This window comes from Mastigoproctus giganteus, chromosome 7 (assembly GCF_048544385.1).
Source record: "Mastigoproctus giganteus isolate SK-2022 chromosome 7, ASM4854438v1, whole genome shotgun sequence".
NCBI lineage: Eukaryota > Metazoa > Arthropoda > Arachnida > Uropygi > Thelyphonidae > Mastigoproctus > Mastigoproctus giganteus.
This window is the reverse complement of record NC_143581.1, coordinates 16,796,296-16,822,995: the sequence shown is the minus strand read 5'-3', so window position 1 is coordinate 16,822,995 and position 26,700 is coordinate 16,796,296. Positions and strand designations below refer to the sequence as shown.

The 26,700-nt window shown below is 37.4% G+C and overlaps 1 protein-coding gene across 1 annotated transcript; it reads right to left on the bottom strand.

Annotated features, from left to right (window-relative positions):
• Positions 1-10,262: 10,262 nt before the first annotated feature.
• On the bottom strand, positions 10,263-24,896 carry LOC150082584 (uncharacterized). Its single transcript, XM_090378701.1, has 6 exons — positions 24,829-24,896; positions 23,592-23,675; positions 16,711-16,743; positions 16,473-16,615; positions 11,246-11,322; positions 10,263-10,452 (listed from the first exon to the last, which is right to left on the bottom strand). The coding sequence occupies exons 1-6, from the start codon at positions 24,851-24,853 to the stop codon at positions 10,410-10,412; spliced, it is 405 nt and encodes a 134-aa protein (XP_090234827.1). The 5' UTR covers positions 24,854-24,896; the 3' UTR covers positions 10,263-10,409.
• Positions 24,897-26,700: the final 1,804 nt, after the last annotated feature.

Genomic DNA, 26,700 nt, shown 5'->3' with positions numbered 1-26,700 from the left:
ACCACGCGATAATCCCATAATTGTAAAACACCTACTACACTAATGACGTTAGAGGTAGTACTAGCATCGACTGAGCATAAATTTGAAATCAAGGCAAAATGCATAACATTATTTTATGCAAAATACGAAGTGGTTTGTACATGCACAAATATTTGTATCCCTCATTTTGTAGGATTCAGCTTTATTCGAAAGCTCTTAAGTCCCCAAGAACTACTCCGGATGAAAGGAGACACGAAAGTTTAACTGCGAAGGGGTTGACTGCGTATTTTGGCAGGAATAAATCTCAGAAAGGTTAAATGTACTGCCGACTAAAATTACTACAGTTGAAACAAAACCACTCTGGAGGTTCAGGGACATGTACGCGGGAAATTGCTTCCTGATGGTTTTCATGAACGAGCTACGATACTTATTCACACACAAAGGACAATGTGAGCAATTACATACTTGTAACCTCGACTTCTGTTCGAAAATAATGAGTTGGTGATTAAAGTACTGCAGGATCATCTTAACAGAATCGGATTATACAGAAATCAGAGCACATGTTTGTTGAAGTAGCGGGGGGGGGAGATACTGCCTGGCCAAACTGATTATCTCCTATGATGCAGGAACAAAAGAACTGAATGCAAACAATAATTTTGAAATCTTATATTCAGATTTCAAACTGGAGCAGTGTGGCATTAGGGCAATTACTGCTACGGATGAAGAGATGGTTGAGTGGCAGAAGAAGGAGGGAAAGGGTGGTTATCAATGGGCACTGCTTTTCTTGGATTCCATCAAGAAATATTGATGGATTCCATCATTAATTATATTGATGAACCGAGAAAATTATGCACAAACCAAGAAAATTTCGTTTCTGCGCAACCGCCACATTGCTACAATATCCAGTTCTTTGGCTATCCATATACGGTAATATGGATAGCCTATGTGATATGTATGAAGAAAATAAATCAAATAAAAGCCGGATTTCTACTGGTCCGATTTTAATGAAATTTTGGATGGCTCAGCAAATCGTTCTAAAAGACCCAAATATAAAATTTCAAGATAATCCATTCACTGGGAGTAGAGTTCTAAAATGCGAATGGGCGGACAAATAAATAATAATTGTTGCATTCCTATTAATCTGATTTTAATTAAATTTAGTATTGCTCGAAACATCTTTTTAAAGGGCCCAAATATACAATTTCATGAAAATCAGTCCACTGAGAGTCGAGTTGTTACATGTGGGTGGTCGGACGGACATGGTGAGGACAATCGGCGTATTATGCATATAAGCTCACGCGCTTAAAAAAACAAGGTAACTCTTTGTTGTTTTGTAAGAATATTTATAGATACAGTATACACAATTTATAATAATACTGACATACTGAGATTGAAAAATAAAGAGCATATTTCCTTCTGAAATTCTTTTTAATGTTGCTCGCGAATTGAATATAAATTCAGAATGATATGCTGAATTTACCATGAGTAAATTTTGAAAATTTCAAAAGCAAGCATGATCATTCCTTCTGTTTTCTCATTCTTCATCGTATTTCACAATGCTAAAGTAGTTCCTTAACATTCCTTGTTTATCACTATCATTTAAAAATCTTCTTTCGGTGCATAAATGTCGCTAGATGGCAGCACCACCAAGAGCAATATTTGCAACACTGATGACGAAAAAAAGAAATTTTGTCTATAATTTCATGACTTAAATAAACAAAAAATACATAATAATAGATTCTGTTTTATTATTTAAATAAAATATAAGTTAATAATAGTATATTGCTTTTAAATGAAAGCAATATACTATTAATAAAAAATAATGAAATAATAATATAACTGCATAAAATAGATCTTGTTACGGGAGTTGGTCACTGTCCTTTCAGAAGTTTGCATTTCAAGAATAGACCTCTGAATTTTAAAATAATAATAATAATAATAAAAATAAATAAATAAAAAATTGGCTTTTTGTTTGCCATCCTGACCCATAACGGAAATATTGAAAGAATATTTTCGGAAATTTATGAAGCAGTACTCAAAATTATAACTGGCTAAACCTCAACTCTGCCACACTGGTATCTAGTTCTACAGTAAGGCCTTTGGCTTCAGGGAACTGGCTCATGAATCATGACAACGCCCCTACACACTCGGCAATTTCCATTCAAAAATGTTACTGAAGTAGGGCGCAGCAGTACCCCGGACTAGTACAGTACTTCAAAAGGGAGCCCGCAAAACGGATCATAGTATGGGAATAGTAGTAGTAGTAGTAGTAGTAGTAGTGGCACTTGATGCAAGAAAGCAAGTGTAGGAGCTTATGCAGCATCAGCCAAAAAAAAAAAAAAATCACACCATACCCTCCAAATGCCTGTCCAGTTCCTCCTTAAATTTATTTAACCTATCAACTTCCACAACGACAGATGGAAGTTTGTTCCAGCAATTAACCACCCGCTGGCTAAAGGCAAATTTCCGCACATCTATTCTACATCTGTCCTTTCTTAATTTGAACTTATGTCCCCGTAGGTTCGTATTCTGAACAAGTGGGAGGATCCCATCAGAATTCAGCGTGCTCAACCCATTCAAGGCCTTATAGACCTCAATCAGATCACCGCGCAGGTGCCTAGTCTCCAGCCACTGCAATTTGCAGAACTTAAGCCTCTCTTGGTAAGAGGATCCCTTCATTCCCCTCACCAATCGTGTTGCTCTTCTCTGTACACGCTCAAGCAAATCTACATCCTTCCTAAAATGAGGCCTCCAGACCTGTACGCAGTACTCAAGGCGTGGCCTGACCATTGCCTTATACAGAGGGACAATCACCTCCTTTTCCCTGCTAGCAAAATTCCTATATATCATTGACAAAACCCCATGACCTGCCCTAGCAGCCTGTCTACATTGCTCAGAAAACTTCATATCTGACTGCACAATTACTCCCAGGTCTTTTTCATTTTCTACCACGTTAAGTGTAGTACCACACAGTTGGTACGTTTCTCTGGGGTTACTTCTACCCATATGCAGTACTTTGCATTTGTCAAGGTTAAACTTCAGTTGCCACTTCTTAGCCCATCTGCCCAAATTATCTAGATCCTGTTGCAGTAGCACACTGCCATTACTGTCATTAACAACCCTGCCAACCTTCGTGTCATCTGCAAACTTCGACATTAAGCCTGATATACCTTCATCAATATCATTGATAAATATACAAAACAACAGTGGACCCAACACCGAACCCTGTGGTACTCCACTAATAACATTAGTCCACGAAGAGCAGCACCCATTGATTACCACCCTCTGTCTTCTCCCACTCAACCATCCTTTTATCCATTGTAACAACTTACCCTTAATACCATTCTGCTCCAATTTGTACAGTAGTCTTCCATGCGCAACAGTGTCAAAAGCTTTCCTGAAATCCAAGTATATGATATCAAAATTATTTTTTGCATCCAGTTCCTTTGTGACCACATCATAATAACCAATCAAATTTGTCAGACAAGACTTTCCCTTAACAAACCCATGCTGTGTCTGAATTATTGCTGCAGTCTTGTCTAGATGATCCTGCAATGCATCTTTAACCAGTGACTCCATTATTTTACCCGGAACAGAAGTTAAACTACCTGGTCTGTAATAATGGGGAATAAAACGAGCCACTGCTGAAGTTATTTCCATTATTATTTTACCAGAGTGAGGCTAATAATTACAATGACCTTAAAAACATATTTGTGGAAGTGCATTTCGCACTTCTCAAATTGTTACATTAATATTAAGAGTCTTAAGAAGACCGGTTCCCTGGGAGAATGAGGCGGGACCAGGCTGGACCTAAAGGGCTAAAAATCCCAAAAAGGGGAGGGCAATCCAGCAAGGAGAACTCCTCCTTGCCGTCTTTTTCTCCAACGTTAATTCGCTGACTCAGTTATCCTAAATCGTTGAACCGGCCCTGAGTCGTACATCCCGAAATCACCTTGTTAATTTGCTGTTCCTATTTTTTTACACCAAACCTCCTAAGAAATGTCTTCAACTACCAACGTACTCGAAAAAAAGCCATTAAATTAGGGAGTAAAAATATATTTTTTTATTTCTGAATTCTTGAAAAATTCTCCAACTGTTGAGATATTTTATTACATTTGACCAGGAGCGGATTAAGGTCGGTTGAGGCCCCGGGCGCCGAAGAAAATATTGGGCCCCTTAAAAAAAAGAGAGAGACAGGAAAAATAAAAATACATGTTAACCATTTTTTTAAATAAATAAAAAATATTATGTACTATTAATGTTTTATTTCCAATAAAATTTGAATATAATATATGTATAATATAATTAATAATAGCATAATAATAATCACAAAGTTTTGAACTAATAGTTGAACATATTAGTTTAACTATTAGTTGAACTAATATGTTAACTAATTTGTTGGGTTTTTGCGTGGGCCCTTCAGAAGTCGGGGCCCAGGGCGCGCGCCCGGTGCGCCCGCCGTTAAATCCGCCTCTGCATTTGACGTAGTCCGAATTATGAATGGGTTCTCTCTCAAGAGCTTGTTTCATAACTCAATTCTTCGCATTTTCCCATAGAAACAATGTTATAAATAGTAGTTAGCTTCTCGAAGTAGTCCGAAAAAAAACCTGTTTAATCCAAAATGTAAGTAAAATTATGGCCTATTTAAGCGATCATTGGGGACGTAGCCGAGTGGTCATTCAAATGAGTGCAGAGGCACATGCGCTTTATATGGACCGTGGTTCAAGCCCGCGTGACTGCTAAATACGGTTAGTGATTTTAATCATGTCCAAGATAATTAATGTAAACTCTAGTGATCATGCCGGAGTATAAACAAGAACCTATATATATTGGGACTGCAGCAACACTCCGGGTGGCCCCTTAAATGAGCCCTGGCTAAAATCCTCTACATTTGCAATGAAAACAGTAGATATCAACATTATTACAATTATTGATATTAATTTAATTTAACATTTATTAAATTGAAATGCAGCGGGCATAGACAGACTATTTCTTGCTGGAGACTGTTCTTATTCCGTATCCCCCATGATAAAATCTTTCATGACACATCATTGGTTTAAAGTCGACCAAAATTGGACCCTGATTGTTCTTTCCCTATGCCCTTCTAATGTATATCTCACTAGAAACAGCTTTATAAACAGAAACCAACTGCACTGGGAATACGTTTCCACGGGACCCCAGTGACCTCTTAACTCTTATAAAAAAAGTTCGTTACAGGTTTCCATCCAGCCAACAATTAATCCTTAATCCTGCACATGTCACTTCTTCGATTACACATACAAATTATTGCATATAGCCCAAACCACCATGCTCCTAATAAAGTTTGCAGGCAATGTGTTAAGATTTCTATAGATTCTCTTAATTGTGGTCTATACCTTAGGTTAGGTTTATGATTATCTTTTTGGTTGTCCCGACGGTGTTATTAATTTATTCGTTAATTTATTATTATTTATTATTAATTTATTCCTCCAGGAAGGAATAAATTAATATAATAATAATAATAATAATAATGAATAAATTTTATGATTAACAGTACTATACTAGCAATTTCCCGTATATCTTAATTTGTTTAAGCATATTTACCAATCTGACACATCATAAATATCTTATAAGAATAATAAAAAAATTATATACAATTTTTAAAAAATTTAAATTAAACAAAATTGAATTTTAAAGCTTACTTTGTGAATCTAACAATATATACAGTATATATTTATATGCCGATAGATGGCAGCACAACCCTAATCAATCGCATGGATGGCCAAGTTTGAACGCCCAGAGTACTTTTTTTTTTTTTTTTTTTCATTATGATGGTTTCTGATTTTATCGAAAAGACTTTAATTCCACTGAATAGACCCTAAACGTTTCAACATAATTAGAAACACAGCTGTAGACTTAACAGAATCTTTTCGGGTGGATCAATCACGCCTAAGGAGATGGGGGGGAAGGAGATGGCGACTTTGCTTGGTGTATTAAGTTCCAAGGGGGAATTTTAGGATCATAAAATTATTCAAGATTGTGGATATTGAAGCCCAAAACTCATTCTGCTTATTTAATAATACATAGGATGATTTCTGTATTTAATTTAATAATAATAATAATAATAACCGTAAAAATTAATATAATTTCCAATATTTGTAAGAACACAATAAAATATACAGACACCGCACAAAAAAATTAGTCACTTTACGTGCACATTAATGACTAAAAAATTAGTCATTAAAGTGCAACCCACTCCCGGTTAGCAAGAATCACTTCACGAATTCTCGATGGTAGGGATTCAATTAGACCCCTTAAAATCGTTTATGTGAATATTCGGCTTAAAGGTTTCTTCTTTTGGAAATTCTACTACGTGCCGACTTCTACCAGCGCCACCTTAAAAACAGTTTTTAAGGTGGCGCTGCTACTGCCCAAAGGCATCGGAAGTGAAGTGATAAGGACAGTACAGTGCTTCCTGAATTTCAGATTACATTACACGTTTTTATAGTACTTCGTACTTTATTATCCTGTCGAAAGGACACATTTTATTTCATAATCTGGGGGAAATCCCCCCCAGCCCCGACACCGGAAATTTACGGTAATATTCACGTATCAGTGGCAGGTGCATGAACGCAAAGATTTAAATCCTCGTCGATTTGCCAAATATGTGCTAAGATATCCTGCCTATCGTCGAAACAGCTGCCAGGAAGGGGATACTCTAATTAGTGACATTTTAAATGCCATTATAAAAATTTAAAAAAAAGTATTTTAGTACATAAATTTTAGTTTGTCCTTTATTTATTTTTTTTAACTCTTCTGAGCAACACATCACGATATGAAAAATTAACCGCTCGTGATATATAATTTCTAAATAAATATATATATATATATTTGGTAAAACTTCAGAACAGGGTGCGCGCTCCAGACTATCGACGAAAAGAAAAGGAAGAAGGCAATGAATGATGGACCGTGATATATTACAGATTTATGCATGAATCCGTCCCGAATTGGTGACGTAAACTAACCTAGCCTTTTTTAACTAGTTCAAAATGAAAATCTATTAAAAACACTATATTAATCGTCAGCCACGACGACAGTCTTGAGGGCGCACCCTGTTCTGATTTTAACCATTTATTTATTTACTTTTATTCAAAAAAACTACAAGTATTAATACACTTCGTCAATAGATGGCGCGCAAGGGTTTATTATGATCCACATTTAATATATTATTATTTGATACTATTTTGTTTGCTACGATACTTTTATGAAAACTTTATCCATCCCTCTCCTTACAAGTACTTGCTCCTATAACTTTTGTTCTACAGTATTTATTAAGCGATTTGATAGGTATTTAAAAAATATGTATAAGAAATTCATCCGTTATCTGAAAATACATTTTCTAAATACCGTATTTGTCAGCTTATAAGATGCACCCTAATTTTCTGACGGTAAATTTAAGAGAAAAAAAACTTTTGAAAAAATTTAAGGGTCTATTTTGGTAGCACCGCAACTTGTTTTCCGATTTTTAAACAGAGGAATGGGGGACGAAACACCCTACTTAAGCTGACCACCCCCCTCCTCGACGACCAAATAATAGATTTTATGGGACTTAGCTTAGGTAGGGTGTTTATCCCCTCATCCCGCTGTTTTAAAATCGGAAAACGAGTTGCAGGGGTATACCAAAATAGACCCAAATTTATCGTTAATACATTGGAAATTTAAAATTTAATAAAAATAAAACCCAAAAGCCAATAAATAAAGGTATAGGATTATTACTCTTATTATTTTGGTATTATTCAACTTCAGATTCATTACTGACTTGATTATCCGCTTCACTGTTACTCCCATACAATAAATGATCATCAGTGCCATCCACTGCATTACTCATACCTGGTAATTACTGAAAAGTGCACTAACGTATAGCAGTTAACTATCCGTTAACAATTATAAGTTAAATCTCGGTTTTGCGCATGTGCTGTATTGCCACTTTCTGCTTCTAAGACGCAGGTATTTATAAGGGAAAAAAAGCGCGTCTTATAAGCGAAAAATACGGTGCCTTTATGTTTCAATAAACATTTCTTCGGTTTCTCTATCAAAAAGATTTTAAACATCAAATCTGAAACGAAGTATATTTTAGATGAACCATAGAGACATCAATGGAAAGTCTAATCACGTGGCCCTTTCCCTTCAAACTCCCCCCATCCCCCCAAGGTCACCAATAACCCATTAGCGGTCAGAGTTGGCTTCCCTCACGCGGAGATGGGTAGGTATAGTGGAAATGGAGGCCTGCGAAACTCAAAGGCGCAGAAGAATCAAAATACGCGAATGATCAGCGAGATGAGGGGGTGGATGGGTGGGTAGTGGCGTCAATCTGAAAGTATAATTTAATCAGTGGCCGACTGCCGCCTGTCGGCGCTGACAAACAGATATGGTCATCACATCATTTGACGCGTCATGTCCGTTTGACGGCTCGGCGTAGATGCGCGCGAGGCAGCGAGGGTCGCGAACGAAGGACGGCAGCATCTGTTTCCTTAACCCGTGACGGAAGCGAGGATTGGGGTCGCAGGAAGTCAAATGGGTTTAATCCGGGACCACTACACACAGATTAAGTTTCATGAAGCTGCCTGTAGTATTGGCAATGGTGAAGAGTTATTGCTTATACACAGAATTGCCTTCTTTGTTTTCCTACTCTGAAAGCACGAAAGGTAATAAAACATTAGGCATTCCTTCTATCCTTTCAGTACTATCAAAATAAGGGTCTGACGAACAAAAAGCGATTTCTTAAATCATCAGCAGGAAAACTGTGCAAGTAACCTAACTTGCACAACCTAACTGGCTCTTCTCAGGGAAAAAAAAAAAAAAAAAAAATGGTAATTATGAATAAAAACAAAAAAATAAATTCACCTTAGGCTATACACATCACACAATTATCGGTTTATCAATTCTTAAGCCTATTTATAGGCTTAAGAATTGATAAAGTGATAATTGCACAATTTCAACAATTTTTCTCAACAAATATTGCTTACCTGTAAAGACTCCATTCCACTATTCCATTTTCGTTTTAAATTACTATTTATTCATCGATTTATTAAAATTAAAAATAGTTTTTCTTTGGAATAAATTACACAAAACACCGACCATTAACTGTACTTCCAGCCAAACGACTTGCGCAAGCAAAAACAAATTGCTAACATTTCACGAGCAGCAAGTCTCATGCGTTGCCAAGCAACGGTTGATTACGTAAAACTTTCATTACGAATATTCAGAGATTAATGAATTGTTAAATGGTGGTGTAACGATCTTGACACTTGCGAACGGAAATTTAAAAAAAAAAGCGAGACAGCAGTAAAGCGGGCATTTAAATAAATTTGCAGTCTTTTATACAGAAGAGTTACTGCAGTTAAGCTAATTCGACGTTAATTTACATTCAGGTAATGAATACTAAGATTAAGAAACTGTGATTTGTTTAGAGATACATTAATCGAGTACTTGCGTCAGTCCGTTTTTCCGCATTCTTATCTGTTTGATATGGACGTATCAATATTTAATTAGTTGAACTGCAAGTTTTATAATAATTAAATTTTACGTTTTAAATTAGTATATAATTTGTTTTCTGATATTTATTTATGTGAATTGTACTGTAAATGAGGCTTATGCTCTGTTGTAGTCCCGGATGTAGGCAAAAAGCGCTGGTTGTATACACTGAACAAATAACTAAATTCTTTATTTAAATTAAAATCAATATATATATATATATATATATATATATATATATATATATATATATATATATATATATTAAGTTAATATTATACGTGGTCGATATTTTGTACTTATACTTTACAGGAGGTTATTAATATTAATACCGAAATAAACGGGAAATATTTTACTTCCTGTGAAAATAATACAGCTCAGATTCTGAGTAATTCGGTTAGTTGTATCATGTTGTTATATACAGTATATTTGTTTAAATGTAAAATTAATGGTATTTTACATTTATACAAATATATATATGATATATGTATACATATCAAAGGAAATAATATAAATCCAAAATTTAAATATAAAATATTAACTTTACTTGTATGTGGATATGTATGCATGTTTTAATTCTACTATATCAATGCAACTAGCGCCACCTTTTTTTTTTTTTTTCATTTTTAAATCATTAAAAATTAAAAAATTAACACATATAATTCAATTTATTTATTTATTTTATGAAATTGTGATATCACTAAAACGAAATAACACAATTATACATATTATTTATTAATTTTTTATTTGCATTCTATTCATAGCGAAACAGGTGTCCTGGGGAGTTACTGACCAGACGTTACACTAGTCAGATAACATTGCACATTTAGGATATTCAAATCTTCATTGGCTATCCTCCCAGCCTATTCTTTGGTGTAACTAAGTTTCTAATTCCTTAAAGTACGTACTTGTGATGATCAGGAATACGCATTGCTAACTGGTCTTCTTTTTCCATGATCGCTAAAGTTAAAAAAAAAAGTAAAGAAAAAGAGAAACAGGATTAACATGAAAACAATATAGACAATGTAAAATCTTATACATTTAATTAGATGGCATGTTGGCGTAATAAACTGAGTGTACCTCTGAAATATGAGCAAAAACAATGCAGAAAATGTAAACAGCAATATTTTCATTAGATCAAACAGTTTTTAAAAGAAATTTATATTTATTTTGGTTGCCTAGTAACGTAACAAGAGCATGACGTAAGACTTGTATAAATGCCTAATACAGTATAACGGAACGCACAATACGTCGCATCTGTGATGGTAGGAGGGACAGTAGTAGACAATCTCACAGGGTTCCACTCTTGTCAGAAAGTTACAGGTACAGTAGACACAGATACACTGAAGATGTGATCTCAGGAATCTGCTGATGTCCAGTTTCAAGAAATTGCGGGATGTGACTGAGTTTGTGGCTAGCATCCCTGTGACACACTCTTTTGATGGCTAAAGGAGTTGCTACTCGCTAACGTAAGTTAGTGTACCTAATAAATTGCCCGCTCAGTGTATTTTTGCAAAGAAATATAGAATGACGGCTTTGAAAGTCCTTAAGAACGAGCACAGTTTCCAAGGAAATTTTCTTGAGATGAAAAAAAAGAAAGAAAGAAAACCTTCTAAGTTTTTTTTAGTAGTATCGCAGTTTGTTCACAAAATACGAAAAGTTGACCAAAATGTACTTTTTTATCGAAAGCGAATTAAAGCACTACACTCAACCTCGTGCCCTTTATACATATTGCATTATCCTCCTCCCTTACCTTGTCCGGTCACTGTATTTCTTCAGTCTCTGCTTCCATAATGGCATTGTCTTAGCTGATGAAGAATGATTTTCCAACTAGAGAAAGGGGGTAAAAAGCAAACATAAAACACTGACCTAAAGAGTAATCACCTGCATTTATTTTTAGAGTGAAATGCATGTTTTTTTTTTTTTTTAATAATTTGAAATATCGATCACTCTCACTGATATGAGTTAATTATCAATTATAAAACTATGTAACAATTTTTCAAAAAGTTTCTGTTTATCTGATTTCTTTATGTATCCGATATTCTGATTCGGAATAAGACCTTAGTTTTTGTATAGAATAATGGTTTACCAAGAAATGAAAGAAAAGTGTAATGGAGCTTGATCGACATTTTGCATTCCATTTTTCCGAAATTTTAAATCAACTTGTTAACTAGTTCCTTGTAATTTTCATTCTTTATGTTACAAAAAAGAGATTCACTACAAGACGAAACAACTCCCACACATTTCACCCAGCCTTCCAGTTCTTGTGAAGCCAACGTGTACTGTATTTAACTTGAGGACCAATGAATATGCCATCTTCCACTTTTTGCATCAGACAGTTTTGGAAACAAATTGTATACATTTGGAGGTTCCACCTTGCGAATCCGATGCTTGAACAAATTGTTTGACCAGTCCCAGCTTGATAGAGTTGTGGAAGAAAGACTGTTTCTTGGAACCTACGGATTGTTTATGACGTTGTATGAGCCAGGCTGAAACTCAATTGTGGAACACCATTATCTTATCTTGTAGTATCTTCTCTAAAACTTGTAGTGCTGAAAGAGGATTAAGTGTTATACTTGATCCTCTTTGAGACATGCGTCACATTTTCGTAGTCTTCTTTAATATGAACAGAGTTCTCAACAGGAATCGATGGGTGTATATGCCCATTGTCCAGGAACGCAACTTTCAAACTTTTACTTGAACTGTGCCCAAGCGGGTAAAATAGTTGGTAGAATCTCCGTTCTCCCCATACTGGGTGGAAATGACCTGAGTTCGAATCCTATCGGCGACGCGAGGAATTTTTATGGGCTTTTGTCACACTGTGGCTGAGTTAGTCGGTCACAGGCGAGGGTTATATAGTTTTATTCTTTGGGCAACTCGGGCTTTTCGCCCAGCAAACAGGTAAATCGACCTCTGAAAACATGTAATTTACAGACGTATTATATACGGCGCGATGTGGTCTAAGTTGCTGATGCGCCTAAAAATCCTACAACAATAACAATTTGAACTGTCTATAAAAAGACGTTGCTCTTCTGGACTGTAACTAAAACTAGTTTTTTTGTGAAGACTAATGAAATCCCCTCGACGTGGACACCTGTATATGGGGCCCTATCAGTGAAGATGCTGGTCCTCCAGTTAGCATCACTGGGATCTAACGCCCATAGCCTATGTTCCTCGCCCTCGTGGGTAGCACAGTTGGAAAAGAATCGCCGTCCTCCACACACCGAGTGGAAAGGACCTGAGTTCGAGTTCGAGACCCGTCGATGACGTGAGGAACTTTTATGGATCTTTTTCACAAGATGCTTCAGTTAGTCTGTTTCAGGGGAGGATAGCATGATTTTTTCTACCGGCGACTCGGGTTTTTCGTCCAGCAAACAGAAAATCGACCACAGAACACACATGATTTACAGATAGTATATACGGAGCAATATGACCTGAGTTGCCAATGCTCCTAAAACCCTATTACAACAACTTATGTTCTGCAGGAATCTGGCGTGTTTGCCGTGCGCTAGGACCAGCGGAAACTTGGAAAGGCGGACTCTGATGGTTACACACCAGTTTGGCCCCTGCTTTGATAAGATGGGTGGGTCCTGCGATAGCTCATCCAGTATCAATCGGCTAGTGAGTTCTAGTCTGCAAGGTTAACCGTGTCAATGCCATGTCCCCACCATCATGGTCCTAGAAACAGGATTCAGGCTGGAGGCGGTGCGGATGTGGTGTTTGGGTAATCCTAGCGTCCCACTCCCCCCGAGCACATTTATTGCTTTTTCCAGGTAGTGGGTGTACCATTTGTGGTTCTGGGTGAGGGGGAAGCCTGGACACTTAACCAAAATAAATAACTCATAAATCCTGATAATCTAAACTTTTCTTCTGTCACCCCAAAACGGTCCTTACCAGATAATAATGATATTAACAATAATACCACAGCATCAAAAAAAGACCCAGAACAGAGGAGGGCGAGGAGTCTTTTTTCTGGGTCTTTTTCCACTCCACTAGCGAAAAGCCCATAGGAAAGATGTCACCGTTATTTATACAGAAGGAGTCAGAAGGTTTGGCAAGTTCTACTGAGTCGGTAAACTGACTACGTCCTGGTGACCTTTTAATCGAAACCAAAAATGATCAGCATTCGGTACAACTTCTTTGAATCGCCTCTTTTGAGGGAACATCGATTACAGTTACCCAATGTAAAACACTAAATTCATCTCATGGCGTGATTTATCTCCAAGTGGGATCTTATGGAAGTATCAGAGGAAGAAAGCTGTTCTGAACTTAAGCTGCAAGGAGTGAGCTGTAAAGAGAATATTCGTGCGTAGTGATAGGAATCTCGTACCCACTAAAAACCTCATCCTTACTTTCAATTCGGCAAAGTCTCCTAATGTATCTTCCATTATGTCTGGATAACTACACTGCCGCTCAATAAAGCCACACGAATCCCTTAAGATGCTTCAAGTATCAAAAATACAGACACTCGCAAATGGCGTCTATCAAGACAGGCCATTTGTGATGGCTATGGGAGGTTGAAGGCAACATTTAGGCAGTGATCACTTCCCATGATATCCACTCTTTGCAACGGGAGACCATGACGCCTGTCGAAAATACCACAGTAGAAGATCGATCACGCTGACTGGAATGCCTTCAAACATCTGGCGACGTATAATACCACCGCAGTCGACCAGGAGCCAATTAATGACGCAGTTATGTACATCACCGAAAATACTGTCCGAACAGCGAAAACTGCAATTCCGAAGACATCTACTAGGTTTCCTTCATTTCCAAAGCCACAGTGGAATGCAAAATGCATAATAATTCGTCGTTGTCCCACAACAGATAATCTAATAGTCTTCAAACGTGCATTCACCAAAGCGCGTTACGTTAGACGTCAGAGTCAGAAGGAATTTTGGAACCGCTCCACATCTTTCATAACTCAGGCGGCGACACTTAAGCTCGTTTGAGACAAAGTCCTGAAAACGAAGGGCAGATATTCATCACACCTTCATCGATCCTAGAACATAATGGATGTGCAAATGCAGACCCAACTGCAATTGCGATCACTCTAGGGGAGATAGTTGCTAAAGTGTCTACCAAAGCATCATCCCCCCCACCTTGAGTTTCTGCTCCTCCAACAAAAAGCTGAAAAGCAGCATCTGAAGTTGTCTTCGAATAATTGTGAGGTATACAATCAGCCTTTCACAGATTGGGAAATGAAAGCGGCACTATTTCTATCCTAGGCGAGTGCCGTCGGCCCAGGTGACATTCATTATGAGATGATCAAACATCTTTCATCTGAATAAGTGGTTTGACTGATTTGTCTGTATAACAGAATCTATCTTGAAGACCAGTTTCCGGACTCCTGGCATAAGGGAATTGTGCTTTCCCCAAACCAGGAAATGATCCAAAAATTCTGAACTGCCGCCCAACTGCTCTGACAAGCTGCTTGTGCAAGATCCTGGAAAGGGTTGTCAGTGCCCGCCTCTTATGGTATTTAGAAGCAAATGACCTCTTTTCCAGAATCCAATGTGGCCTTTTTCGAAGGAACAGGTCAACACTCGACCATTTAATAAGGCTGGAAAAATCTTTTCAGGATGCTTCCCTCAAACGCGAGTATTTTTCTTTGATATGGAAAAGGTGTAGGACACGAATTGGAGATTTGGAATTTTAAAAGATATCTATAATCTCAATCTGGAGGGCCATACAGCATTTTTATCAAATATATCTTGTCAAACCGCTCATTCCAAGTTCGTGTGGGATCTATTCTCTTTCAATCCTTTTTGTGAAGCGGATTATTTCCCCGAGCATCAGTTCCAAGTTTGATTTTGCTATCAAAGTTAATTCTATTACTGAACAACCTCCTCCAATAGTGAAAAGTGCCGTGTTTGTTGATGATATCAGTCAGTATTTTCTCTGTCATGTAATATGGGGGTCATCTCGCTTAAAGGGCAATGGCTAATAGTTTCTGTGAGTCTTTCCCAGAAGTCCATCTGCATACACTTTTGTAGCAAATGGGACCTTCACCCTGAACCAGAACTAAAGTTCGGACAAAACATCATTTCAGTAGCACCCAAGACAAAATTCTTGGAGCTTGTATTGGATAATAAGTTGTCATTCCTACCACATATCCGTCAATTGCGGACGAAGTACACAACGGGACTGAACCTCTTACGTGCCAATACATCTAACAATTGGAGAGTAGACCACTGCAAGTTACTTCACTATCTTGCACTTGTCCGATCTAAAGTAGATTATGGGTCCTAAGTGAACGCGTCTGCTGGAAACAGCGTACTTCTGGCTAGACTAAGTTTACCAAAAAACCATCAGCATTGCTATTGGAGCATTTAGAACATCCTCTGTCCAGAGTTTATACGTCGAAGCAACTGAGTCACCTCTGTCGCTCCAACGAAAGCAGTTGTCATTAAATTGACAATTGCTGCCAGACCATCCTACATGAACTCCTGTTTTCTAGCCACGGTGGGAAAATCTGTATAATACCTGTCAGAGTGCCAACTGTCCCTTGGTATTCGTGTCCGACAGCTGCTCAGACAGCTTAATATCACGTAACAGAATATTGCCCAGTCACCAAGGCAATCCCTTCCACCCAGGCATTCTCACTTTTCACCATGCAAGTTCTCCATTATTAACGGGGGAAATGACAGCACCTCACCACCGGTCTACCTACAACTCTATGCTGTCCATCGATCTGCTTGCTCTGATTTCTGCCTGTCTTCACTGATGGCTCGAAATTAGAATCATCTGTGGGATCCACTGCAGCCTTCCCAGATAATTCGATCTGAGATGATTCCCCGCGAGTGTATATACCACAGAGTTGTGTGCTATAGAGCTAGCCATGGACCATAATTTCATTACATATACTTTTAATACTTAATGTCTTCAAATACGAATATGGAATGTTGGTTTCCAAAAAGATAGAAACCAACATTACATTTCCTCAAAGAAAATCAAGTTTTTACCACGATGGAACTTACGATATCTGAAACGCTGTCCAGAGAACCCCACGTTTTTAATCGAATACTCCCCCGAAAACTGGAAAGTAGTGTAGCACCCCTACGAATTTTGACATTCAGAGATCCAATTCGCTTAAACACTGGTTCCTTTTCTTCGGGTACACCTAATGGAAAATATTAATTAATATCAAGGTCATTCATTAGAGGTCAATATCTTTGTCCATTAAAAATAGATCTAGCGAGCAAAGGAAGGACTTACCACTGGTGCTAACATTGTGAGAGGGTTTCACATCTAAAAGAGAACAAATATTAAATGTCAATCATCGTATTATAATTAGGTGGAATATTAGTAATATTAGTACACCAACCACCAGAGGATCTACTGTTATTGAAGATTGCTTCACCCCCATTTCCTGTTTTCTTACCGTTAAACTATTACTACCTTGTAGGGGCAGGTTTTTAACCAAATCTCACTGGCTACTTAGAGAAATTTCTGATAGCACCGATGATTCAAGTTCAACGCATGCGCAGTTAAACTTCTTTGCGTGATGGGGATGTATGCACTAGGAGCTTCTCTTCACCACTTCTTCCCCTTGTTCTGTTCATAAATTGCACTACCCCCACCATTCGAAAAATTGGAATTCTGGGCAGAAAACCTTTCAGCAGAAAAACAATAGTAAAATAAAAAGAATAAAAGGGAAAGAGAGCTCATTACAGTAGAATTCATATGAGAAAGATAAGATTTCTAATACGAGTTGCCTCGGTATTGTACTACTTTAAACAACATTAGTCGAAGCAGTGCTGTTTATTTGTGCTACAATTGCCGAGACAACTCGTGTAAGGTGGATTTTTTTTTTCATTATTTATTTATCATATATATTTATTCTTTTCTAGACGTACCTTACATTATCAAAATTCATAAACCGATACGTTGACCAGGCAATCCAAAAAAATAAAAATAAATATCTTTTCGAACAGTGTATGTAAAAGACTGTACAGATTAATGGGTTCAATATCCTCTTTATTTATTCCTCAAAATTTGTATGAGTCATTATAGGGACAGGATTTTCAAAAGGGGTGCAGGGGTAAAACGAAAGACTTTGGTATATTAAAAAAAATCGCATAAGACCTCAAGCAACCCGCAAGTCTTTAGAGAAAAGCCCTGCATTTAATCTACTCCTATCGTTCTATCTGACACATTTATTAAACATTCGCTTTCAGTCCCTAATCCGTACAGACTGCCAGATTCATTATTCCCAACGCTGATTAACCATGAAAAGGTCATTATCTCCAGCTGATCTCCATATTCGGTGTAACCCTTAAGTGGACACGGTGGACGTACTAGGGGGAGGAAGCAAAGCAGTAGGGAGGGTGAAACGGATGAAATATTAGTTTACCAATGTCCAGTAGTCGTAAGGTCCCTAATGGACGCAGCTATAGCACTAAGGTAGGCGCTCAGAACACTGTATCTAATGTTATCTAATACCAGAACAAACAGAACACATTACGAGGTGCCAGACCGGGTCGTGCGTTTGTAGTCGGTCCATTAGGCTAGTCGGCAGGTGGCAGAAAGGTCACGAGTCAGACTGTCAGGCTTGGCGTCGCGGGAGAGAAGTTCCGCACTCCATCGGGACCAGTCTGTCAGTTGCTGACGGCCCGGAGTAGGGCTTCCATTGAGTCACTTTGGAGTAATGGTGCAGAGCTGCATTAGACACCGATGGAGAATAGCAAGAGGGGCTATTTTTTACCCGTTTGCAGTGGAAAAACGAGTCTCTACCTACATTAGATGCCACGTTTGCATTTCTTCCTCAGGATGAAACCAAAAAAAAAAAAAAAAAAAAGCCTAACGGATGGTGTTGAGAGAGAAGAAGCAATACTCTGCTCGTTTAAGAGATGGGGTCCATTAATCTGAGATACACCATATTTTTTCCAGGAAGTATACATTTCATTTTTATAAAAAAAAAAAAAATTAAATTAATAAGTAGGAAAGTTTTAAATCCATAATAATTTTAAAGACTATAATGCCAATATGATGTTCCATGTACAGTATGAACCAAAAATAAGAACACCAAAATATTGGCCACGGACATATTGAATATCTTCAGACTTATTTCTTTACAAATAAAAGTACACCAACCAGTTCTCTTTCTGTTCCTTTATATATTTGTTTCTCAAATAAATATAAATTATATTTGTTTTTCGCATAAAGATAAATTATTTTATTGCCTTTTTAAGGTTGCCCTAACTTTTGATTCGTACTATACACATTTAAATGAATTTTTCTTTTCTTCATGAAATTTATAAATAAAGTTTGGTTTCGTAAAGTTGATGACCGAGTTGGTGTAGTTGACCTTAAACTATTACTACCTTGTAGGGGCAGGTCTTTAACCCAAATGTACAGTATGAACCAAAAATAAGGACACCAAATATTGGGCACGGGCATATTCAATATCTTCAGACCAATTTCTTTACGAGGTGGTGTAGGTGACGTTCCAAAGTGCTAAAATACTACAAACTTTAAGTGAAATTTCTTTCTAACGGTTTAGACAATGTTGCCATGGTTACAACATCCAAGTTTTTGTTTAAACTCTTAACACCGATAACATCCCACTGATGGGTAGCATCTACTTTTTTTTTTTTTTTTTTAACCACAGTCCAGGTGGCTTAACGACTTCTATATGCGAATGTTATCTACCAGCGGGGAAACGTACCATGAGGGTTTTGAGACTAAGCCACCCATAAATGTTCTTTACTTTTGGTTCCTACTGCCAAAAAATTAGAAATGAAGAGAAAAAAGTTATGTTCACTAAAAGAACATGTGCAAGACAGTTTTCTTTTTTTTTTCTTTTTTTTTTTTTTTGTGTGTGATTCTCTTCCCTCATCAACACTCTGGACCTTTCAGAAAAACTGTAAGCGATATTCAAACAGAATGCGATACATCTACGGTACAAGGCGAGAAGATCCCATCTTTCATCAGATAGCAAAGGTTTCATATTTACGTGCATTTTTTCAAAACAAATTTTTATTATTATATGAAGGTTGCCGACGTCTGGTCTAGAAAGTTTCCAAATATATTAAATACTCCACGTCTGAAAATCTCTCTTGAGGGTTCAAGTGATCTCTCATTACTTCGGTGTAGTTGTCAGACACTGGTAAACACTTGATTTCTTTCTGCAGTCCCGGATGTAAGGCAACACGAAATGGGCGGGATCTCACTTGAGCTCCGCATTTTATGGCAGTCATTAGAAATAACGACTCCTACCACGTGTTGTGCGCGAGAAATGCGAAAGCTTCGATTCAAGAGGCCATAGAAATTAACTTCGCTCTAGAGGACGATGGATGCTGGAGCAACTGGTCCGAGAGTATGAATCGGTGGGTTGGATCAACCATATTAATTTCACACAGATAAAACTAATTTGGTAACTTTTAACCCTTGAAAACGTTAATTGATTATTTATGGAAGTACGAGTCCAGTGGAAGGGATTGAACAATATGGCGTGTTGGCTGTACTGTATATGCGAAACAGAGACAATATGGAGTTCACAGTGATGGGTGCGTACAAGATAATGCAACGCAGTGTTCTGGAAAGGGTGTACTCACAAAATTATGCGAGAATCTTCAACAACTGATCTGCGATGTGCCAACATCATCCAGATGCAACCATCCAGACGCTGTACTATGAAGTGATTGATATCCTACTTACAGTTCGGATTTGCCGGGCGATTTTCATGTTTTTTGAAGAGGGAAAGATTATCTGGCAAGACGTCAATTTCACATGGATGATGAAGTTATGAAGATGTAAGGAGGAACTGATGGAATTGATTCCCCCTTCTCCAAAGCGACTCGATCAGAAAGTATCAATATATAAAACTTAGTGATTTCCTCTAAATCAAAGCAGCGGTCTGATTCATTAACAGCCCTCCTAGGAGTTTTCTTTGCTGCTGAAACCATGAAGATGTCTGTGACATCATCACATTTCCAACAGCTATCGCCATCACCAAAAAAGTGACCATCTAATTTCGCTTGACATACTCTTGATACCCTTGACTCTTATACTCTGCAACCCACCGCCTAAAGAAATATTTCTTGACATCAAGCCTTCTGCTTCTCCTTAAGAGTTTAGATTTCTTCCCACCAGTTCTTCTTTTTTCCTACTGATTGCCTCAGAGTCTTATACACCTCAATCAGGCATTTCCCCCCAGGAAGCAGTGGAGAAACTACCATACCACCAGGCCACCACGAAAGGGATTACCCAACGATCGGTTTTGTACGATTGTTAAAGGGAGGGAGAGGAGGGGGTCAGAATGTGCAGTTTCGCCTCTACTCATAAGATGTCTAGTTGTCAAACTTTGCAGTCCGCACCTTAAATAAATAAATTTTTATAGCCACGAGTGTTTAAACCACTTTGAACCTTCTCTACGATATAGTGTCTATCCCCGTTTTTTTTTTTTTTTTTTAACACTTGATATTTAACTAAGCACTTATGAAAAAGTTCCTCTCTCTCTCTCTCTCAATATATGTATACACTGAGTGATCACTGAATTATGACCACCTACCTAATACCGTATTGGGCAACCGTTCGCATGGATAACAGCCGTTGTTCGCTTACATATTGATTCCACTAAATGTCTCAAGACGTTCGTAGGGATCTGCAGCAATGAAGCCTACAAGGCTTTCCACAGTATCAGAATAGATCATGGATGCGTGATCTATTACTCATTTTCCGTCCCAAAACATACCATAGGTGTTCAACTGGATTTAGCTCAGGGGAATTTGGAGGCCAATAAAGATGGGTGATATCTTCACTCTTTTCCTCGAACCACTCGTGCACAGTGGGGACACGATGACATGGTCTCCTAAGAGCTGTCGGTGGACCTCATCAATGAAACGTTGATCCATACGCACCAGGGGCCCTAGTTCTTGCCACCAAAACATGCTCCATACTAAGCAACCACCACTACCTGTCTGGATAGTGGACACTATGTACGATGGGTTCATGGTCCTGTGTTGCGCAAGCAACACACGAAGGCGTCCGTCGGCGTGTTGCACCAGGTATTTGGCCTCATCCGACCAGCACTCTCGTTTCCAGTCTTCCAGTGTCCAACCAGCGTATTATCACCACAGTATTCGCCGTCTACGATGATCAGCAATGAGGAGCGGGTGTCTCTTGGGTCGTCTATTGTGGTACCCCATACGTTTGAGTGTGCAGCGCATCGAAATTTGGGATTTTGTCCATTGTCCTTGCATTCCCCCATATTGTATGGGGAATGCAAAGACAATGGACAATTCACCCTTCGCTACACCTTGCGTAAACCTTCACAGTTCTGTCGGTGGGAGGTGGTTTTACCCGTTCGACACCATGCTTTGTATATATTAACCACAGTGGGCCGTGAGCAACCGACAAGACGTGCAGTTTCTGATATGGAAGCACCCGACATACGACATTGTGGGAAGCTCCCACAATCATGCCCTTTTGAAGTTCCGTGATACCTTTACTACGTCGCATAACTGCTACTTTACCACTCTTTGTCTTGCACAACCAGAAGCAAATTACCACTGCTCTGGCGTATGAAGCTGTTCGGCTTTTTATACTGCGAACTATGCAGCATAGTCCATTATAGATAGGGTGGGTCAGAATTCAATGATCACTGAGTGTATATATGTATAAAAATCCTAGCACATTCTTTTATTTTTTCTTTTATCTTCTGAATATGAAGATATCTGTTTCTTCGAAACAGGTAGCTTTTAGGCGCGTTCGCATATTTATTATGCATAAGCTATATTCTTCACCATGTCTGTCCGTCCGCATGTAAAAACTGGACTCCCAGGTGGACAGATTTTCATGAAATTTTATACAGTATTTGGTTTTAGAAAAAATTGTCCAGCCATCCAGATTTTATTAAAATCGGATGAATCCTGAAATTATTTTTTCCAAAATAAATTGCGTGAAATAAAAGAAATCATATATTTAATGCAGTATTTTTACCTTTAAACAGTCCGTGCACGCTTCACGTGTATTGTTATGCAAGACCCGTGGGCATGGTGCCGTTTATGAAGAAACAGATAAAGAGAGAGAGAGAAGAATCTTAAAAAAGTATAGGGGAGAAGAGTAATAAATATTTATATAGTTGTAATTATATTGAACGGCTAAATAACTTGTTCATTATTACTAGCAAACCAAACTTGCTACGCAAGTAGCCAGTTGGATTTTCTGATTGGTTGGGTTTTTCACAGGGCCGATATCTTTTCCGACCCTGGCCACTTTGACCTGACTTTCCTATAAATTAATTCAATAGTTAATTGTATTGTTAGTTTTCTATTAATGTGGAAATGAATAATAGTCAGTATGATGGTTAGTTTAATAAGAAAAATTAAATGGACAATAGACAGTCTTTATTTAAACAATAGTTAGAGTACAACAGAACAGAACATGCATTCTTAGAGCAATAGAAATACAGACACAGGAGATCTAGTTAGTACATCAACAGTTAGTTTATTACACAGTTTAGTAAATAATAAAAATATATTTATATAATTTAAATATTTTAATATTCAAAAATATTATATATAAATTCTAATATTTTTTGTCTGCATCAACATTTTTTTTTCTCAAAAACTATAAAATAAATACAGACATCTAACTTCAAAGAATAAAGTTATAAGTCGATTCTTTAGGAACCATGTATAGGAACGTCGCAAAAGGAACAGTACAATTTTGCTGGGCGCCACCTAGTGATCATAGAGTTAAGTAAAGAAAGGCACTTTTTTGTGTCACTTAGGTATGTGCGTATGACTTTTGACTTATTCTAACAAATTATGCAAATTATATCACAAATTATCGATTTAGTTATATAAAAATAATAATTGTGTATAAGAATAGTTATTTTTTTTGGAGAGAAGACATAAACACTTATCATGAGTCTATCGGAGTATATTTCTCTAGTCTTTTTCGTTTTGATTTACGCATAGAACTTCTAAAAGTAAGCGATCGATGTACTGATAGTAGAAATCCCGCCGGCCCCTTTACGGGAGGAGAATGACGACCTTGTGATCTGGAGGTAGCTGCTCTAGGCAAGGTGTTCGAAGGTGGAGGTGGAGGAGTAGGAGGTGTAGAAGGAGGTAACTGATAAGTGGTCTTACTTTTTGGTTTATTTTGAGGTTTCTTCTTCTGTAGATAGTAATCGGGAAGCTTCCCTGAATAGTCTCGAAGTTTGGGATCGGCCTCTGAAATTAAAATAAAAATAAAAAAAATGAGAAATAGGAAAAGCAGGAAAAATTGTATATTCTCTCTCTCTCTTTAACTCTCTCCTTCTTCCTTTCATTCGCACACAAACACACACAGTTCGATCAACCACAATGCACAACATAACACATACATAATAAAAAAAAAATCTTTATTATTGGAAATTTTTTTTTGGACACCCTGTATTAGTTTCTCTAACCAAACGTAACCTGGATGAATAGTCAAATATAATCGCTTACTGTATGTATTGAGAAATAGGAACACCAGAAAAGGGTATATATTTCTCTCTATATATAACTCTCTTCTTCTCTCTTTCACTCACTCACACACTTTTCCATCATCCACAATGCTAAGTTAAGTTGACGTACAATACATACACGATGTCAAAAAAAATCATTACTGGGAATTTTTTAGTTCCCAGTGGTTCTGAAACTTTTTTGTTCGCGGCGCACTGTAAAACATACAAAAATTTTCTGGCGCACTTCGTGTACAAAATTATATATTAATATTAATATAAGTGAGTCACCAGCCTGAATCCTAAGCGGCCACGCACGCATGCGTGTTTTGAATGCGCTTCAAACGCTCCTCGGTCACGTTGCTTGTTAGCTGTGTACAATAATAATTGTTATTCTAGGGACCTAGCCTAGCTGTTATCTGATCATCGCTATACAAATGGGTTTCTTCTCATTTTTAAAATATACTCTCATAATATGCGCGGCACACCTAGCCACCTGCTGCGGCGAACCTGTGTGCCGCGGCGCACCATTGGGAATCACTGCTCTAACCTAACGTAACCTAGACGAATTGTCAAATATAATCCTTACTGCATGAATTGAGAAATAGGAAAACCAGAATGGGTCTCTCTCTCTCCCTCTCTCTCTCTCTTTCTCTCTCTCTCTTTCTCTCTCGTATTGAGAATATAAAAAGCAGAAAAGGGTATATATTTCTCTCTCTCTCTCTCTCTCTCTCAAACTCTCTTTCTCACACACATTTCGATCACCCACAATGCTAAGCTACGATAATGTACACGATGTCAGAAAAAAATCTTCCTTGCTGGAATTTTTTTTCGGACACCATGTGTTAGTTTCTCTAACCTAACGCAACCAGGCGAATAGTTTGAATATAACCACTTACTGTATGTATTAGTAAGTAAATCCATCACTTTATTATGACCGAAAATAGCTGCTAGGTGCAGTGGTGTATAACCCTAAATAAATAAAAGACATAAATTGGTAAATCTGTGAAAAAAGTAACCACTTTTAATGATAAATAAAAACTGTTTTTAATTTTTTAATTTTTTTTTATAAATATCAGCCTTTCATCAGTATACAGGTTACTAATATTTTTTTTTTTCAAAAAATTATAAATACTCACGCGGTGAAATTTAAAATTATTAAAAATTAATAATTTTATTCTGTAAAAGAAGTCTACTTACCCCCTGTAGATATGTCCACAACGCAGAGTAGGAAGGCCATAGATTGGAATTAAAAAAATAAGAAATAATAAAACCAATTAAAATAAATGGTTATTAGCATAAATAATTATAAATAATTATAAATTTCATTAATGAACAAAATAATTACTTACATGCTGTATTTCATCCCGTTGAATAATACAAAAATGCAACGTCCAGAAGAGGGGGAGGGGGGAGAATAAAAAACAAAAACAAATTAAAATCTGGCAATTATAAATAATTACTCAATAATTTTTTTTAAAAAATCATTCAATTTTTAATTGAAGCATTTAAAAACCCATTATTATTAATAAATAATCTACAAAAACATTATTTTTAATTAGTCTATTTTGATTCCACCAATGAGAAAAGGGCAGACGAAATGGGCAGACGATTTGTTTTTTGATTTGTAAAAAAAAAAAAAAAAAAAAATCAACAGACTGTAACAATTAGCACGTGATTGGCACGCGGAAATTGTTTTTTCATCAATAATAAACAAACAACAAAATAATTTTTTTGCTAAATTATAAAATCCGCTGAAATCGAAATAATTAAAATCACAAAAAAAAATGTATAACAAAGACAAACTGGTTTTCAGCAAACAGCATTATCCGAGCAGTGTTTCCGACTATTTTTCATCCATTTGGAGGGCCGGCAACCGAATGCGTCACTGATGTCTCCATTACATTAAGGTTCGGTGATTGATGGCAGGTCAGTCAGCTACGAAATAACAACACTAATTAACAGCTACTGAGGGGAGAGATTGTTGGTACATGCACCATTGTAGGGGATACCTGCTTGGTCCCTTCTCACGGTCAATGTTATCTGATCCATTTTGTTCCTGTTCGATGTTCAACTTCCTTTCTCCTTGCTTATCAGATACTCATTTCGACTTATTTAGACGCCAGTGATTTTCTTATCTCGATCCTGCTTGGGCCATCAATTTTCTTGAAGTCATCCATCGGATATTAGAATTACTATATTTAATGCATCACCGATTCGGGTACTTTGACTAATGAAAGATCCCGACCACCGCTACTGAATATAAATAGTGAATTTACGATTACTGATGCACTCTACGAAACACTTACCGATCTGACGTTGGGGTTTGCCTTATGTGTCCCTGCTATGAGCTTGACAATCCTCTCATCACCACGCTTGGCTGCCCAATGCAACGCAGTCTGAGAAAGAAAAGGGGAAAAAGATCAGAAAATGGATCCTTATCACAGGCAAGGCAATTTAACAATTAGTGACAATTGGAGGTATACTACCCTATCAAAAGTTAAAGTCCGGGTCAATATGTCTTCTGGTGACAAATCCCTCATGGCCAGAGATCCCGTGGCGGGATCACTGGTCATCAGGTTGGGCATGTCGTGTCTCTGTATTGTGTGTGCTCCAAAGCTAATTTCTATATTTGCGGATTAAAAAAAAAAAAAAAAAAACAAACAAAGGCAAAATCCATTGTGAACCCTACATTCCACCTGAAAATTCCTCATAAGATTTAAGTTTCGTCGATTAAGTTCGAACCTATGGCTTTTCCAAAATTCCCGGTT